Source organism: Ctenopharyngodon idella, chromosome 5, assembly GCF_019924925.1.
Source record: "Ctenopharyngodon idella isolate HZGC_01 chromosome 5, HZGC01, whole genome shotgun sequence".
Taxonomy (NCBI): domain Eukaryota; kingdom Metazoa; phylum Chordata; class Actinopteri; order Cypriniformes; family Xenocyprididae; genus Ctenopharyngodon; species Ctenopharyngodon idella.
The window spans coordinates 25,185,101-25,203,421 of NC_067224.1; the positions used below are offsets into that span (position 1 = coordinate 25,185,101).

Below are 18,321 nucleotides of genomic sequence, written 5' to 3' on the forward strand. Positions count from 1 at the left end.
GCACTCTCTTAATAAGCTCACAGCGCTCATTATCTGACAGGTGTTTCGCCAGAAAGCAGGATCGTCACTCATTAAAACTCCATGTGCTATTCGCGTCTGTGTTCATGTTCGCGGGCTACACTCACCGGCACACTGTCATCATTTCCCAGGGCCGTGAGTAAACTCATTAGAGGGGCTGCTGCAGCTTCTTTTTTCCTCCTTTTTCTTTTTTCCTAGTACTTGAGTATTTTTGGGGAGAATCTGTACTTTACTTGAGTTTTTATGTTTCTGTCAACTTCTACTTTTACTCCACTACATTTCCCAAATAAACTGTATACTTTTACTCCGATACATTTTCCCAAAGCATTTTCGTTACTTTGCTGGAGCGGCTGAGAAGAGTGCGCTGTCATTATACAGTACAAGAGCGGCCTCTAGAGGCGAAATAAAAACGATCACTGATGCCTCGTAGAGTTTGTTTTGACACGTGACGTGAGGCTCCGCGCTGCACGTCGGGACACTTCAAAAACGGATTTAAAACATAGACAACAAAACGGTATGTTATACAGTGTACACAACAGTACATGTTTTCATATCATTATAAAGTAATTAGTTTGTTGACTAGATGCTGCATTAGTGGAGAGTATGTTTGCCGTCAAGCCAAGGCTGAGAGGATGCTAACATTACTAGTACCTCAAGCGGTTAAAACAATGTGACAAAAACACACACTGTTTAATGTCACGATTGTTACCATTCATTTGCATTAGTTTATATCCATTTGCTCGCTTTTATGCATTCGTTATCCAGCGATCTGGAGTCTTGTAACATTAAATAAGGTTAATAAAAGTATTGTTCATTGTTAATTTCAACATTTACGTTTTAACATTTTAAAGTTGTCTCTTACATTAGTTATAATGCACTATGAATTAACATGAATGATCAATGTATAATTAATACATTAGCATTTTTTATATTTAAAACTTACAATAAACATTTTGCCATTTTTTTAATTCAAAGAAAACAAAATGCAAGAAAGTTGAAACTGAACACAATCTTGCTGCTCAAACTGTGTATAGAACAATTTTTAATAATATTTTTTTGCTCCTTTTGTATTTTACATTTACTTGTACTTTTACTTTCAATACTTAAGTACTTAAGTACAGCTCAAAATGTCTTCATGCCTTAAAATAGCTTGAATGTAACTCTACACCTTTGCTTAATTTATTATATGCAGATCTATCAATATGCTAATTAGCCCCGCCTCCACTCACTCGCACACGTTCAGAGATCCACTCGGTCAACTTACTGAGGTAAACGCTGCACAATATTATCGCTTTTTCCAACATCGGACACAGCCTTTTGCTTTACTACATTATCAAACAGCTGCTAATAATGTGTTGCCAATGTTACACATACCATGTTCCCGTTCGCGAGTCAGACAGCTGTCTTTTAAAAATTAGTATCCTTAGAAACACTTTGAACTCCTTAGAATGTCAGTGGAGAAAAGCATTTCATCATAATACATCATACACCTGTTATATTGTGTTGTGGAAAAAGAGCTTGATGATGAGGCTGATTTGGAAAAACAAACAAGGTGTCTTTAAAAGGTTTTGGTTACAAGGTAGTTTGTGACGTCACAAACACCAGCGATTTCAAACCACGGGTTTGAAACTGCCTTTGGTTTACTGCAGTTTAAATAGAAAATACTCAGCAATGGTGTTGACTTATGAATTTGCACATGGTTTGTCTTAAAGCACAATAAAACATCACATAGACATATAAATAACATTAAAAACTTGATTTTCACCACAGGGGGACTTTAAAATTAGAAATCTGTCATCATTTACCCTCATGTCATTCCAAACATGTTTTTGCCCATACAGTGAAAATCAAATGTGTCAAAAACAACATTTGACTCCACTGACTTTCATTGCTTGGATCAGAAAATAAATAACTAAATAAAAATATCTTCTTTTGTGTTGGATGAATTATTACTTTGAGCAGCCACTTCAGGTTCCTGGATTGTATTGAAAGCGATGCTGTACAGTCTCAGTGAAGACTGATCACAGTAGTACTGTGCAAATTGCACAGTACTACTGCAAATTGCATTCAGCATATTTATTGTGCTCTGTTCACTGATTTACTTTTGTAAATTTTCTGCTAATACAAGGCAGACAGCACATAAAAATACCCCTCTATATTATGAAAATGGTATGTGAAATACATGCAGGATGCAATAATGAACATTTTAAACAGTATAGTATGCTACATTATTGTGATATGTCACTCTTTTGTGTAAAAGTGTTCTAGTATTCGTATGCGTATATTGTCAGCATGCATATTACTAAGATAATAGCTGTTTATTAGTACTTTTAAAGCACATATTAATGCCTTATTCTGCAAGTCCATATTCTACAACCCTTAATCCTACCCAATTCCTACTACTTAGTAACTAGTTAGTAACTATGAGTTTATTGAGGCAAAAGTAGTAGTTTAATAGTTAGTTGATCGTGAGAATTGGACCCTAATCTAAAGTGTGACCATTGCTTCTTGTTTTTTAATTTTTAATTTAATTTTTTTAATTAAATGGAAGCTCATGACTCTTTGTGTTATGGGATATCATAGCCCTATAGTGAGCTCTGCTGTACAGATGCAGATTTCAGTTAATGTAGTAGTTCATCAGAGTATGCATACAGAAAATATCCATGCTTTTCAATGTATACATACCGCATACATAACATACCCTGTGGTTTTCTGATCTCAGCGGATATTTTTAGTGGTTTTCATATTTGTGCTCTGAGGCTCTCTTTAAAAAAAAAAAAAAAAAAAAAAAATATATATATATATATATATATGTGTGTGTGTGTAAACTTTTCACAGTGGTTACAATTCAGATCATTCGTGCTTATTTTTGTGAAGTTCACAAACATAATTTCAAGAGGAGTGAACCCTAATCTTTCAATTAATGGCCAGAGCATATAAGCAGCTACTCACCCTGCTCTGGCATCAGCTGTTTCGATATCCCTCCACCTTCCCAACTCCACCAACATAATTTAGGCATCTCATTTATCATACTCCTCTTCCAAGCACTAGTAGTCCCTCTGGGGGGTATATATCTTGAATCTGTTTCCTCGAGCCCCTCCACGGCAGACAGCAAGCCAAATACGCTTAACCTTATTAGCTTAAAGATTATATAGGAAAACAAACTTGTGAAAAGCATTTTGTGTTTAAACTAATGAAATATGATTTCATACCTCTGTAGTCTTATCCATTAGTTTTTATTATGTATGTTAAAATGACAGCTGCAATATCTTTAAATTCTTTCTCTTCTCTAGATGCATCATATATTCTTCAGCACTCCTCTTCAGAGGACACAGATCAAGACTTCACCGTTTCTTCCCAACTATTGCCTGAAGTACATCCCCTTTTCCTCCCTTTGGCTGCACTTTCCCTGAAAGAGAAGAGAAGACCCCGGCCCTTTCATACTGATATGCCATCAACAGAAGGTGCCTACAGCTGTGGAACACTGGATTCCATTTCATCACGTTCCAGTGCTTCTGTGAGTATGCTGGGAGTTGGGGAGCTCAGCCAATCACGCGATCGATGCCTCTCTGAACCTTCCATGTATTTTTCCACACCCCAAACACCGGCACCAACTCATACTCCTGTTATCCGCCAATCCAGCTATGATGCCACTGTAATAGACAGCAGAAATGAACAGTCACAAGGCTCCATGGGGCTGAGCCCAGAACAACAATCACACAATTCTGGAATGGGTACCAGGCGACGACGTTACACTTTCTGGAAGTCGCCACAAATCCCCACACGTTTCCGTCATCCTGCTCAGAGATTAGCCAGCATGTCAAGTCTGTCATCTACTACCACTTCTTCCCTCAGCTCACTGGATAGTACGTTATCCCTTAGCTCCGCCGATCCAATCCCCAGCCCTCAAGATACACAGTCCCGGCCTTTTCTTTTCGGAACTGCTGCGAGACTGCGGCCTCTTACACCTGAAATGTCCAGAAAGCGGTGGACAAGTACTTTCACTTACGAAGAGGAAGAGGACATTTGGAAAGAGCGAGATCAAGAGACTGAAAATGAGAAAGAGAGTGGATTTGAAGCAGCTTTTAATGACTGTGATGGAGAGAAAGTAGTGAAGGATGGAGAAAGAGCTGAGAGTGAGGATGCCATGAGCTGTGAGTCCTTCTGTGATATTCATGAGGTTAAAGGTGAAACAAGACACTCTGTGTCTGTGTGCAGCGTGGAGTTTAGTATGAATCCATTACAATCCTCCGCCGCATGCCAGATAGAGCCCAATCCTGACGTGAGCTCGCAAGCGATTTCACTGAATCCCTGCAGTGTATGGACAGTCCCACAGGCGAATCAGGCTGACAATGAGATACAGGAATCCCAAGTGACACAAACACTCACACACACTCCCACAATGACACAAAAGCAATCCATTACCAAAGGAGAAAACTCTGTAAGTCAGCTCCAGCTAGAGCGAAAAAAAAATACTTGCTCAAACATGCATGCCTCAGGTGGGCAGAAAGTGAGCAGAATGAAAATCACAGTCTTTCCTTTTGGTGGAAGAGTGATGCTCAAACATTCTGAGGTCACAGATCAAACTGCAAACTTGCCGATAGAAGCAGAGCAGAAAATTGAGCCAGGATTCAGTGTAGACAAGGAGGGAAAAGTACGAGAATCTGTTCAGGTACATATCCCACAGACACTGTTTTACGGTCATAATGTTCCGCTAGTGTTACTTTCTACACCACCGCAGCAAACGTCAGTCCAGGTGAGGACACATTGTACTCCCCCTGATGATGTGGGTGTGACAGACGCAGGTTTGTGTAATAAAGCTAATGTTAGCATTGTCGCAACTGATATTAGCAATGGTGTAAGCAGTTATCCAGCAGAAAATACCATTCAGAGCGTCAAATGTATTAGTCATAGCGTGAGCACTGTTGATGACCTACACAGCAGTGGCTGTATTACTGAACCTGCTAGCCCCACTGTTAGCATTAGGGGTGGTTATAATGTTAACCCCAGTATAAAGCTTATTCACAGCAATGCTAATCAGAGCGTGGCCTATCCAAAACCTGCTAGCAAATCCTCAGGAACCTTTCGCCACACAATCTGTATCAAGCTCCCTGGTAGCAGAGGGATGGCACAGAACAAGTCATTACCATAATTGAATCTTTCTAGTTATGTAATACTATGAGGAGATGAAGTGTATGCAACATTTGATCTCAATGTGTTTTTTTTTTTTTTTTCGTAAGAACGAGGTTAGGCATAGAGTCTGCAGATTTTATGAGAATTAGCGGGAGGATGTTTTTTGTGTATATGTATGTGTATGGAGTAGAGGTTAAAGGCATAAAATGAAAAAGCATTTCCACAAGGATTGCATTGCAAGGATTGTGCCATTTCAAAGGCTTCTGAAGAGACAGCACACAGAGATGGGAGTGATGCAGTTGTGTGAATGGAATGCTCATATTGCTCTGGCTATACAAAATAAAATGAACTATAAATTCATTAACATTCATATCACAAAACTGAAACCAAACTAAACCAAAGCTTAAAACAAAGTAAACTAATAAGATTTTCATTTTTAACAGTGTTGAGTATAATAATTTATTCAAAATAAGATGACTAATGTACAGACAACTAATGTACTGCATAGTAGGAATGATTCATAAAAAAAGACTTAATGTTTAGTTGTTTTCAAACCTTATAAAAAGAAGATATTTTGAGAAACATTGGGGTCCAAACAACACTGGACCCCAGTGACTTTCAGTATGTGGACAAAATCAGTCATTTCTCAAAATATCTTCTTTTGTGTCCTAAAGTCATTAAAGTTTGGCACAACATAAGAATGAAATGATGACAATTTTTGGGTGAACTATCCCTTTAAGATATTAATTAAATATGTTTAACACAACGATTTCAAACATATTAACTGAATTTTACAATATTATTTTTCAGTTTTACAATATGCTTTCTAAATTCTGGTCATAAATCATGAGATTAATTGCAAAAATTGTATATGTTACCTTTGTCATCTCTAAAATATACGTTTTGTAAAAAAATTTTTTTTCACGGCCCTCTGAACCCTGTTGGAACCTTGGTTTAGAGAGTGTGTGTGTGCGTGTATATATATATATATATATATATATATATATATATATAATATACACACACACACACACACAGTGAAGAAAAGCACTGGAAAATTCCAGTCATGACTCATTTTCAATGAGAGGGAAGCGTGCAATTGTGAGCAGGTGCAATCGCATTGAACTGCTCTGAATATGAAATCTCCAGTCTCCATACACACAATGTTGCCTCAGAGAATGCTGCCATCCTAAGTGGCTGGCAATTCTCAAAGCAATTTTTATGAATTCACATTTTTTTTGATTATTTTAAAATGGCTGTATAATAGAGTAACAGTAATGGAAAAGTTTAGTCAAAACAACATTTTGGCTGGAGTGCTCTGGTATAGGGGGCGCATGTGCAAAGTTCAAGCATAAGATTGAGACAGATAATAAGACGTAACAAAACATAATAAAAACAGAAAGAATCTGGTGTTGAATGCATGAACAGCAACACGCATGTAGAACTAGAAAATCAATGTGATGTAAACAGTAGACGTCACAAAGTGCATCACTATAGGAACAAATATAGTAGAAGGGACCTACTGTATGTGAAGAGAGCAAAAAAAAGAAAAGAAAAAAAAGATATAACCCAGGGAAACTGATCTGTGTAAGATGTGGGATGTGTTTAGACGTGAGTGTGCATCATGTAGATCCAATGACAACCCTTTTTTTTTTTTTTAAATAATCATGTGGTTCAGAATCATGTTTGTTTTTGTGCACAGTGGTTCAGTGGGAAGCACTGCACGTCCACAATACAACGACATGCAGCATATGTGAATTGGGGGCACTAAAATCATCCGTAGCTGTGAGTGTAAATGTGATTGAGTCTGTGTGTGAATGCTGGGATAGGCTCCAGCATACCCGCCAACCTACAAAGAAGTGGTTTGGAGAATGGATTGATTATTTACCCAATTTGATTATTTACACAATGGCAAGAAAATGTTTTCTTCAAGCCTAATATGATGGAAATAAACATCTAAAGTATAAGTGCACTAGGTCTAGGAGATTGACAGCTTACATAAGGGTATCAACTTTTGATCCTTTCAACTTACTTTTGAAAATGTATAGATTTTTATCCATGTTGATGGAATGTTTTAAAGTGGGACAAACCATTAATATCACAAACATCACAGAATCAAAACCATTTCTAATAATTAGGATATTTATGCTGTTGTTTCCCACCAAAATACTAAACTATAATACTAAAAGTTAAAATATTCACAAGAACATATGTTTGTTTTAGAAATAAACTGCTAGCTTTTCATGCTAGAATATTTAAAGGGATAGTTCACCAAAAAAATAAGATTCTGTGATCACCTCATGTAATTCCAAACCTGTATGACTTCTTTTCCTCTGCACAATACAAAGAAAGATATCCTGAAAAATGTTTCAGCTGATTTTTTTTTCTTTTTCTTCCATATAATTAAAGTCTGTGGGGTACAATGTTGTTTTGGACTCCTATGACTTTGACCCCTATGACTGGATAAAAGCAGCTGAAACATTCTTTGAGTGTGTGGAGATTCTCTTGACATTCTCTTTCTGTTATTACTTGAAGTGCATATTTGAAGGGAGAGTGCCTTCCAGATACAACTGCTGTTTTGTTTTTTTTTTTTAATGGCAGGTAACATGTTGATTCATGGAACAAACATACAAGGTCTTTTGTTAGAGCAAAAAATTCTTTAAAATTGAATAAGCTGTAAGAAACATTTCTGCCCCTGAGCACAAGGAACTGCAGGACTGACAGCTCGTAATTTGTGTCTGCATGGATTTCACCAAGTCCATTTAGATTAAGAAGTAGAATTGTTCATGTTCAGTTCTGTATTCAGGATAAAATGTAAGTTTTATCATGAAATGTAAGTTGCAATAGTCTTTTTTTCCCTATTGTGACGTGTATCCAAGTGAAACGGCTTCTTGAAAAAGAAAAAATGTAGGACAGGATTTTTTTTCTCCATTAGGAATTGATTGAATCATTGTTGGGGTTATTGTTGCGATCTCATGTGAGTGACAGGTTGTCCCGCCCCTGTGCTGAAAACGTGTCATCAGAGAAGACAAGAGATGTTGCTGCAAGAGGGAGGGAGAGTTATTTTGGTTAGAGATTACGAGGGCAGATGGATAAAAAAATGATGTGCGCAGATAAATTATTCATAATAATTACTGCAATATCCCATAAAAAATATGAATTGTCAGTTTTGATTTCATGCCGAATTTAAGCAATATTAGCTGTCCGGTATGATATTCCTGTGCTTTATCCTCATCTGTGAAAACTGAATGGCAGTTCTATACAAAAACCTTGACAGATTTCTTCTGTTATCAAAATTACCTTCAGCAAATCATTGCAATCAGATTAGTGCCTTATAATCTTTAATGACTAAAAACAATGGAAAAGATAAAGCTGGTTATGTAGGATGAAGATGAAACATTGGGGGGAGAAAATACATAATGCGTAATAATGAGTAGTTGCAAATAAAGAATTAATTAAATCTGTCAATAAATGATTGTGATCTGTCCATCCAAAGTAACATTATAGATGCAGGCAGTGATGAAATACATGTTTTCTTTTTCTGGCTGATGGTGGTTATGACTGGATGAGATCCTGCAGTACAGATGAGGAAGAGGTATAGAGGGATGTTTATATTTAAGGTGCCATCAAACTAGACTTCGTGCTCCATTCACTTTCATTCATGTGAACATGAGATAACAGGTATAATAGAGTGCTCCTTGTCCACCTTTGGTGAGCTCTGACCTGTGAATTTTACCAAAAAGGACCTAAAGGTCACAGATTGACCTGAAAGCTCTTTATTTATTATTTATTCAACTCTTTCTCTTGTCACACAACCACAAAGTGGGTGCTTCTCAATCAGAAGGCTGAGTCTGCATAGTAACGCTGCATATCTCGGCTGCCAGGTCATCAAGCTCCTTCAAAGGACGCCTCAGTTTAAAAGATGCTTTGAAGGCAGACTTCATTTCGTCCTTCATTCGGCTTGTTTTGAAGGATGCATCAATTGTTTCCTTTGTGTCCTCCAATCACCCGCACACAGAATGAATTGGCACTGAGCTTGTCCAATTTCACTATGTAAGACAAAAAAAATTTAAAATACTGGGAGACCACAGATGGTTATCATTGCCTGTACTACATTAATAGAAAGGCAGTTAACAAAGTTTTTAATGTAAAGTATTTTTTTTAATAGTATTTTTGTGTAGTGACCACGGGGGCCGCCTCATTCCCACATTTATAGCGATAGTTCACCCAAAAATGAAAATTCTGATTCTGAAGCTCTCAGATTTAAGCAAAAGGATCTTCATTTGTGTTCCAATACTTATTGGTTTGGAACGGCATGAGGGTGAGTAATTAATGACAGAATTTTCATTTTTGGGTGAACTAACTCTTTAATGCTGAGAAGGACTCTAACAAACAAGCCTATGAAGGGACTGGACTAGGAAGGACGCAGCCTCTTGTTTGAGAGGCACCCAACATTCCACCTTTAAGACGGCTGTTGTTAATCTGCTGAGACAGTGTGCATGATGTGCTTGCAGATGTGTGTGCATGAGCAGACACGTGCATATGTGTCAAAGTGCTGTTAATGAATCATGATAAATGATAGCTGTGAGATACTTCTTACATTTAACGCTGCCCCCAACTATTGCTCAAAAGCTGTATGTTTAGGTTCTCATTATGTGCAAGTTATTCATATGTGGTTTTCTAATATTTCCTAATATTCCTCATTAGTCTATACTGTATAATCCAAAGCAACAGAAAGCAGTGGGGAGTTGCAAAGTTAACAGCAGGTGAGGAGAAAATCTACACACTTTCATTCATTTAACAGAATTTATCGGTGTCTTTATACAGTTTATTTTCACCTAGTTCAAGACTATTAAAATGTATATCACGTGTTCTTTATCCGGGTGGTTTTCATGTATTTAAACAAAGTAAATGTGTTTTCATTTGTTTTGTAAATGTAAACACTATTATCACAGATTGTATATTTAAAAACACAATGTGTGCAGTGTGCTCTGCTGTTGTTGTAACTACTTTCACAGGTAGGATAATATATACACAATAACTGCTTAATCAAACATTTAAAAGTGTTTAAATAAATTCTGAAATCAGTTTTATAGCTGGTTTTAAACTCGAGCTAATTTTGGTTTGTTTCATTACTCAAACAAGGAAAAGCATCACCTCAAAGACAAAATGTGTTGTTTTTAGAGACTTCTGTAAAGAGATCAAGATTGCAGGCATATGCTTGAAAACCTGCTTGGTTAGCGTTTAAGTAAATGCCCAGAATGTCAAAATGAATGGAGGTTCACTCAATCAATTGAACTGATTTGATTTTAAAACATTCAGTGTAAACAGTAGCGCATGGCACTAGCAACACCAAGTTCATGGGTTTGATTCCCAGGGAATGCATGAACTGATAAAAGAAAAACGTTAGCCTATACCTTGAATGTGATTTAAGTCACTTTAGATAAAAGCATCCACCAAGTGCATGGAAAATTAAAATAAATGTAACATTAAAAGAGAGTACAGACTGGCCCTATCAGTTCAGACAGGGCATCTCAAAATATACATCAGTTACAACAATCAATATCCTTAGAATGAACTTGTTTAGAAGATATTAATGGCAATGCCAATAATTCTGCATTCACATGCTATCAGATTTATCATAAACATGAGTTAACAAATCAGAAGTTGCATGTGTGCTCCCACTCAGGTCGTAATTGTGGCTAGGAAGCTCTGAGATCATTTTAATTAACCCAAGTTGACAGAATCCTTATCTTTCAAACATGGTGGAGGAAAGTATGCTTTCCAGACTAATGCAAAGTTTTATTAATTTTTTCATGCACAGATATCGGGTTAGTTGTTAACGCTTACTGTTTCGGTCATATACATTTTTATATCTCAACAACCATTTGATGCAAACTGCATTTCTCTTTCTTTAACAAACAAACAAATAAACAAACAAAAACACACTTGAGGCTGACGTAATGTGGACTGCAGAAGTGGAAGCAGGGTTCTAAAAGCACATGATGGCAAAATACACTGTGTGACTCATTAAAATACTAATCTCAATTCCTATGAGTGTGCAATTTTTTAACAAATGTGAAGAGTAGCAATGGGAATACTCGTGTTGCCCACTCCACTTAAAATCTAATTTGAGGACGCTTTATTTCGATGGTCCACTTTAGTCATTCTACTCACTGTAAGTAACTTTGCAAGTACATGCCAACTTATTCTAACACCTAGTCTAACCTAACAGTTTACTACAGTCTACTAATACTCTAATTAGAGTTAGCTGACATGTAGTTGCAAACTTACTTATAGTTAGTAGAATGTCTAAAGTGGACCATCGAAATAAAGTACCATAGGATAATTTAAATCAATAAAACAGAGTGAGCTAAAAAAAACTGTTTTATAATTCTAGCACAAAAACACACCACATTCCTTTGAGAAATTGACATTGTAGTTGTTGTATCATTCTATATATATTTTTTAAAACAGTGAAGACCTATATAATTCTCTGTATTACAATGTGCCTCTTAAATTTCCAACTAGATTTTTAAAAAAATAATAATAATAATAATAATGTAGAATATAGGGGGACAAGAGTTAACTGTCACTCCTTATACGGCATTGAGTATTCTCGTTTTATTTTTAAAAGTAATTGTTGACATACTTCTTGCCTGCTGTTAAACTGCTTATTAGATTCTTTTAAGCAACGTTTAAAACACAAAAAATGTAACAATAAATAAATAAATAAAAAGTTTTTTTTGTTAAAAAGATTACCTGCATGGTTTAATCGTTCACTTCTAACCCTGATCTCCATATTCAAATCATAGTCTTCTTGGTTGGATTTCCACTATTCACCTTATGAAGCAACGTGGAAGGAAGCTATTTTTTGTGATTGTGTGAGCACTTCTGGTTCATTAACTGCTATAGGAAATAACTGGCAGAATAACAAAATGCATTCAATGGTAAAATAATTTGTGCTATAAACCAGTGTGTTTATGATTATGATAATAAATTCAAATAATATAACAAATAACAGTTTGCAATATCAAGCAGCATAATGGACAGTTTTTGTAAAGCTAAAATAACTGGAAGCGGATGAGACAGTAAGCCTTAACGCAATCAAGTTTCAATTGCTGTGCCGACTATTACATTAAGAATAAGGTGAATAATCCACAACCTGACCTCAGAAGACTCTGTGCTGATTTATTTTCAAGTGGTGTTTACTGCAGAGCCAAATAACATCCAGCTCTCTATCTCTCTGAATGTCATGGGTTGAGCTTGACCTAGTCCAGCTCCACCTCAATGGATCTAATGGGTGGAGGGATAAGAGTTATGGGTAAAGTTAGGGTGTAGTTGGGTCTTCTTGCACCACCCATTACGCCCAAATTCATCTAGAAAGGGGGAGATTGATTTCATGCTCCACCCATGGCTCTGCAGTGACCGGCCTCTCACTTATTTTAGCACCCATTTGACATCACTGCTTGAACACCTGAACGCTTGTATGCCTCTTTTGTTTGTATGTAACATAATTACCTCAGCAGGGCTGTTTAGCCATTTTGATGCCTAGGTGAAATCCCACCCCATCCTCAAACAAGATCATTTAAGATTACATACAAAATAATATAAAAACTGATTAGGTAAACACTCAAATCTTAAATAGCAATATGTGTATACATATTGATTTGATACAGTACATTTCTCCAACTTTCGTAGCCTACAAGTGAAATATTTTTTTCTGTTCAGACTGCAGTTTCTTGGCACATCCACAATGGCTATCATAGTAACGACACAAATGTGCTGAGGTCCACAGATTTGGAGTGTGCATGCAGTTTTCAAATATGAACGCATTAGTTGTAAATGGACTGTTAAGGTAGCTATAAATTATGCACTGGTAACACTGCACTGTTTTAGGGTCTTTTAACTAGTTGCTTATTAGCGTGCATATTACTAGAATATTGGCTGTTTATTAGTAATTATTAAGCACATATTAATGCCTTATTCTGCATGACCTTATTCTACATTCTTAATTCTACCCAATACCTAAACTTAACAACTAACTTACTAACTATTAATAAGCAGTAAATTAGGAGTTTATTGAGAGAAAAGTCGTAGTTAATAGTGAATACATTTTCCCTATACTAAAGTGTTACCTATGCACCATTTATCATCTCTAATACCAATGTGTGGCCACTGGATGCCTGTATAATTGTCACACAGTTGCAGTAAGCATACGATGATAAAGAAGATTAGGTTAAAAGTCTTTATTAACAAACTCAGAAGGTAATTCAACAGACGCATTAATGAGAACGAACAACTGAACACCGAAAAGACTACAACTTATATACGAATTGAAGGGGTGGATTCTGGAATCCACTGCCGCTTCAATACGTATCTTTTGAGTTTTTAATTAACATTTATCTTTCTAAATATTAAATTATTTGAATGACTTCTTCAACTTATGGTAAAGCATTTATTTTCCTTTTCAAATGCTAGAAAATAATTTTGAATATTGTCTGTACCTCTCACTGAGAGAAAAGTACAACTTATCAGTATGTTTTGAGAAACTTTCCTGTTTTTAGACATGCAGATGCCTTTTCATGACTTAACAAGACATCCTGTGCATCCAAGTTGAGGGACCGATAGTCAGCATCCTGACGAATGGAGATATGCTTCTGACTATCTGTCCATGTGTGGAAGATTACTAATTTTGTCTATTTTTCTTAGCCAATCAGAATCATTTAACCTGAAGTAATGACGTGGACTCTGTTAGAGTATAATTGTTGTGGAAATGTGACTGTACACAGAGTGGCCTACGAACTCCTTGTGAGACTTGAAGCTGGCTTCTGCTGATGAAACTGCAAACTATTCTTCAGTAAAATTTTCTTCAATTTATTATTTTTTTAAAACTCTGACTCCGGGTATTCATTCATCATATCTGGTCTTTTGGATCTTTAACTGTAAAATTCCCCTACAAAAGCAAACGAGGGAAATAATGATAACGATAATAATGATAGTAAATTAATCACCATGACAACTGATAAGTGGCGGGAAAACTAGACTAACAAATATAAGGAAATCAGGAACTAACGAATAGAAACTAAGAGTCAATGAAACTGAAACTAAAAACAAGATAACTAAAATCTGTGACAATAGCCCTATGTAAAATATATATAAACAGGTTTGTGAAATTTGACATTTTCAAATTATGACATTTCATTCAGACATTATTACTTTTATTACGTTTTGCATTTGGATACCTATTTAGATATTATCAATCACTACTTTTGTCAATGTTTAGATGTTTTTGTTTGAAATGTTGATTTTAAGTGTAAGTTTTTGCATTATTATTACAGTCAAACCTGTAAACCTTTTGTTGGTTTTATAGGTTTACAGTCAAGCCTATAAAACATTTTGTTACCCCAAAAAGCTTGATCAGTCACACAAAAGCAATCAAATACTAATTCAGTGTGGTCGGGGACAAGGCTGAATTCAGCTACTTGTTCCTTTGTTACTCAGTGACACGTGAAGCTCCGCTTTAAATATGCCATCTCTGTATGCCGTTGCTCGCATTAAAGGGTTAGTTCACCCAAAAATGAAATTTCTGTCATACTCAAGTACTCACCCTCATGTTGTCCCAAACGCGTAAGACCTTCATTTGTCTTTGGAACACAAATGAAGATATTTTTGATGAAATTCGAGGGTTTCTGATCCGCACATAGGCAGCAATGACATTGCACCTTTTGAGGTCCAGAAAGGTACTAAAGACATCGTCCCTTACTGCTATGCTATTTTCATTGCAGAGCTTCGTTTACGTCCAAACACGGGCTCAGTATTGGCCGACTATTTTATCAATGTCTTTAATACCTTTCTGGACCTCATAAGATGCATAAGATACCCTCGGATTTCATCAAAAATATCTTAATTTGTGTTCCGAAGATCTTATGGGTTTGGGACGACATGAGGGTGAGTACTTAATGACTGAAATGGCCCTGAGCCTCAGCGAGGATTGTTATCACTGATGACTGTTATTACACTGGACAGCATGGTGCTCCGTTTACAATTAATGCCAAGCCTTTGATGGCTTTTGGTGTGGCTTATTTTCTGGTTTATGCTCTAGCTCTTTTTTTATTATGTCTGGTCTATACAGCCATCTGCGAATCATTTCTATTTACTTTGAATGGACTCTTACAAATTCATAATATATGGCATGAAACCATAGATGCCAATTATGAACCTTTATTTTTAAGAGTGAATGGTGCACCATTGCTACTAGTTAAGTGTACTGTTTTCTTTCTGTGTCTGAGGAAGCTGAATCTGAATTTTGATGTAAATGAATATGATTGTGCTTCTTCAGGCTTCTTCTCTTCTGTTCTCTGTTTGCTGGATCAAAACTGATGTATAACCAACATTTGTTTATTGCATCTGTCCTTTTTCCTGATAGGTGGAAAGGCTCGTGCAAAGAGCTTGTTGTTATTGAGCTTGTTGGTTTTGGAGTTGTTATCCTTGACAGCCTTGTGAGTGACAAGTCATATTACAGGCTGTGTTGTGATGTGTTTTGTTATAACAAATTAAAGGTTGTCTGTTTGTAGTTTTAGGTCTGTGGTGTATGGGTCCACAAGTATAGGCAGTTTATTGATGTATTCATTAAACAAGGATGTTTAAAAAAAATCACCCTCACCTTATTAGTAAGTCCTTCTGGAAAAAGACTATTTTTGTTTTCAAAGTACATTGTCCTGAAAACATTGTAAATTTGCCTTCTAATAAAGATATATAACAAATAAGTAATAAAGCCAAAATAATAAAGAATGATGTATGAAGATAATAAATATAATAATCAAATAATCAGTGACCAGGCAGTACACATATTATAAAAACATAAAAAAGAATCATGTGATATCCACTCCAATGGTCACAAGATCTGAAGGGGAAACACCTAACTATAATAATTTTAAATGCGTTAATTGCGATCTCGAATTGATTAATTAGCAGAAATTATTACTCCACCACCTGCATGTTGACGTCATTAACGACTTCAATTGTTGGACTAACGTATTGCAGCTGTCCTGAGTTGTTACATGTACAAATGCACAAATGATTCATGTAATCCCAATCCCAACTAAGCATCTATTTTATAAATGTAAATGGGTTGCACTCTAAATTTAGCATGAATTAAAATATCTTTCAATAATAATTGTGTAGAATTAGCTCATTTTAATTAAGAAAACTGAACTGATTAATGCTGTTGTAACTGCATGTGCAGATTGTGCACAAACACTGACTAAAAATATTTTTTTTTATATTTCAAGTATTTTATAAAAACTTGTATAGCAATAATAAAGAAAACAATAATACAGATACTCAGCAATTTTTAAATGATGTAAATTTACCAAAATTGAATCAAAATCAGAGAGAAGATCTAGACAAACCACTAACTAGTGGCGATTATAAGAAAGCCTTATTCTCCCTATCAAACAACAAAGCTCCAGGTATATATATATATATATATATATATGAAAAAGTGTTTCTCATGACAAGATATATTTCAGGGGCCGTATTCACAAAACATCTTAAGGTCACTCCTAAGTCACTAAGACAAAATCAAAAACAGTCCTAAAATGATTGTTGCTGCCAATCTGCCTTAGCAATCCACCCAAAGACACTGTACACCATTGAGGCAATAGCGATAGAGCCTTGGGTGCTAAGCCTTTTCTTCATAAATGCAATACATATTTTGATTTATAGATTTGAATCTACGGGAAAACGGCAAAAATAAATCTTTAATAAATAAATAAATAAATAATGCCTGATTACCTGTGGCAGTTGTTTTCACTAGTTCAAACTTACAAATGATCAAATAGAGTAAAAAATATATATATAATAAGCATATTTGGCGTGCAGTCCAAGGGGATCGAGGGCTCCGAGCTTGGAATTTTGCCCAAATTCAGAGTTCTCCTCGTATCCCCATGCAGCCAGCCGAGAGTGAGAAATGGCGGAGGGATGCAGAAAACTGTTGAGGTAACTATGTGAGTCGGCTCTCGTCTGTGTATATATACCTCCACTCAAGCTGATTAGATAGACCGCTTGAATGTTCTCCTCCAAAACTTTGTTTATAAAACATAATTTGTCACTTGAATTCTGCAATCTCTCAAGATGCAAACATGTAAGAGGCGGACAATTAGCTGAACATATACTAGTTTAATTAGAGACATTTAGCCTACATTTTAAAACCTTTAATTGAATATGGCAACCTTTTTATTTTAAAATCTTTATTTGAATATGGCAAGATTTTTATTTTAAAACCTTTATTTGTATATGGCAACATGATACCTCATTCTACAATATTTCTATGATTAAATCGCTGACAGAGACTCCTCCCCATCAGCCAATCACTGTGTGTATACTCCATAGCAACGAGGTCAACCCCGCCCTTACTCTTAACTTAAGACTTCTCTATTCCTTAGTAAAAGTTTGTCTCAGCAGCTTTGTGAATAGGTTTTAAGAGAAAACTCTTAGCTAAGAACTTTTACTGCCATTTAGGAGAACTCTTAGTGGTAAGATAAAATGTTTTGTGAATACGGCCCCAGTTCTCTAAAACCACCTGACACTGTATAAAGATTTTTTAATAATTTATTTATTTAAATTACAAGTGCACAGAAAATACAGGCTTTTTTTTTTTGTGATAATGAAATGTTTTTAACAAACTCTAATGCAGCCGATTATCCATTTAAAACCTTTGGAATTTGTTGCTTCACATCCTACACTTGTTTGACCTTTTTATGAATCCATGCAAACAATGTTGTTTGTGTCCCTTGAAGAAGAATTGCTGATAAATCACCGAACACGCATCAAAATATATAATATATCATAATAAAATGTAATCATGGAACTAATGAGTAAAAATATGACATTTTTTTAGGCTGATTTATCATCTTTGAATGATATACATACCATTGAATTGACAGGCACAGAGGAAGCAGGCACAGGCTTAACATTTTACAGCATCACCTCATAATTGAGTGTCATCCATATCGTTTCAGTTAGCGCATCATTTAAGACTTATAACGGCTTCACAACTGTAGAAATTACAACAATTAATTCTTGCAGAACTGTAAGAAGTCCAAATAGACATTGATATCTCACATCACATGGACAAACACCCTCACGCACTAACATCACACAAGA

The 18,321-nt window shown here is 35.8% G+C and overlaps 1 protein-coding gene across 3 annotated transcripts in view; it reads left to right on the top strand.

Annotated features, from left to right (window-relative positions):
• arhgap20b (Rho GTPase activating protein 20b) overlaps positions 1 to 10,263 on the top strand; it is a 54,195-nt gene extending 43,932 nt beyond the window's left edge. For all 3 annotated transcript variants that reach the window (XM_051894433.1, XM_051894432.1, XM_051894434.1), the window contains one exon: positions 3,312 to 10,263. In XM_051894433.1, coding sequence (XP_051750393.1) covers positions 3,312 to 5,170 — 1,859 coding nt within the window. In that variant the 3' untranslated portion in view covers positions 5,171 to 10,263. The remainder of the gene's footprint in view (positions 1 to 3,311) is intronic.
• The last annotated feature ends 8,058 nt before the right edge of the window (positions 10,264 to 18,321 follow it).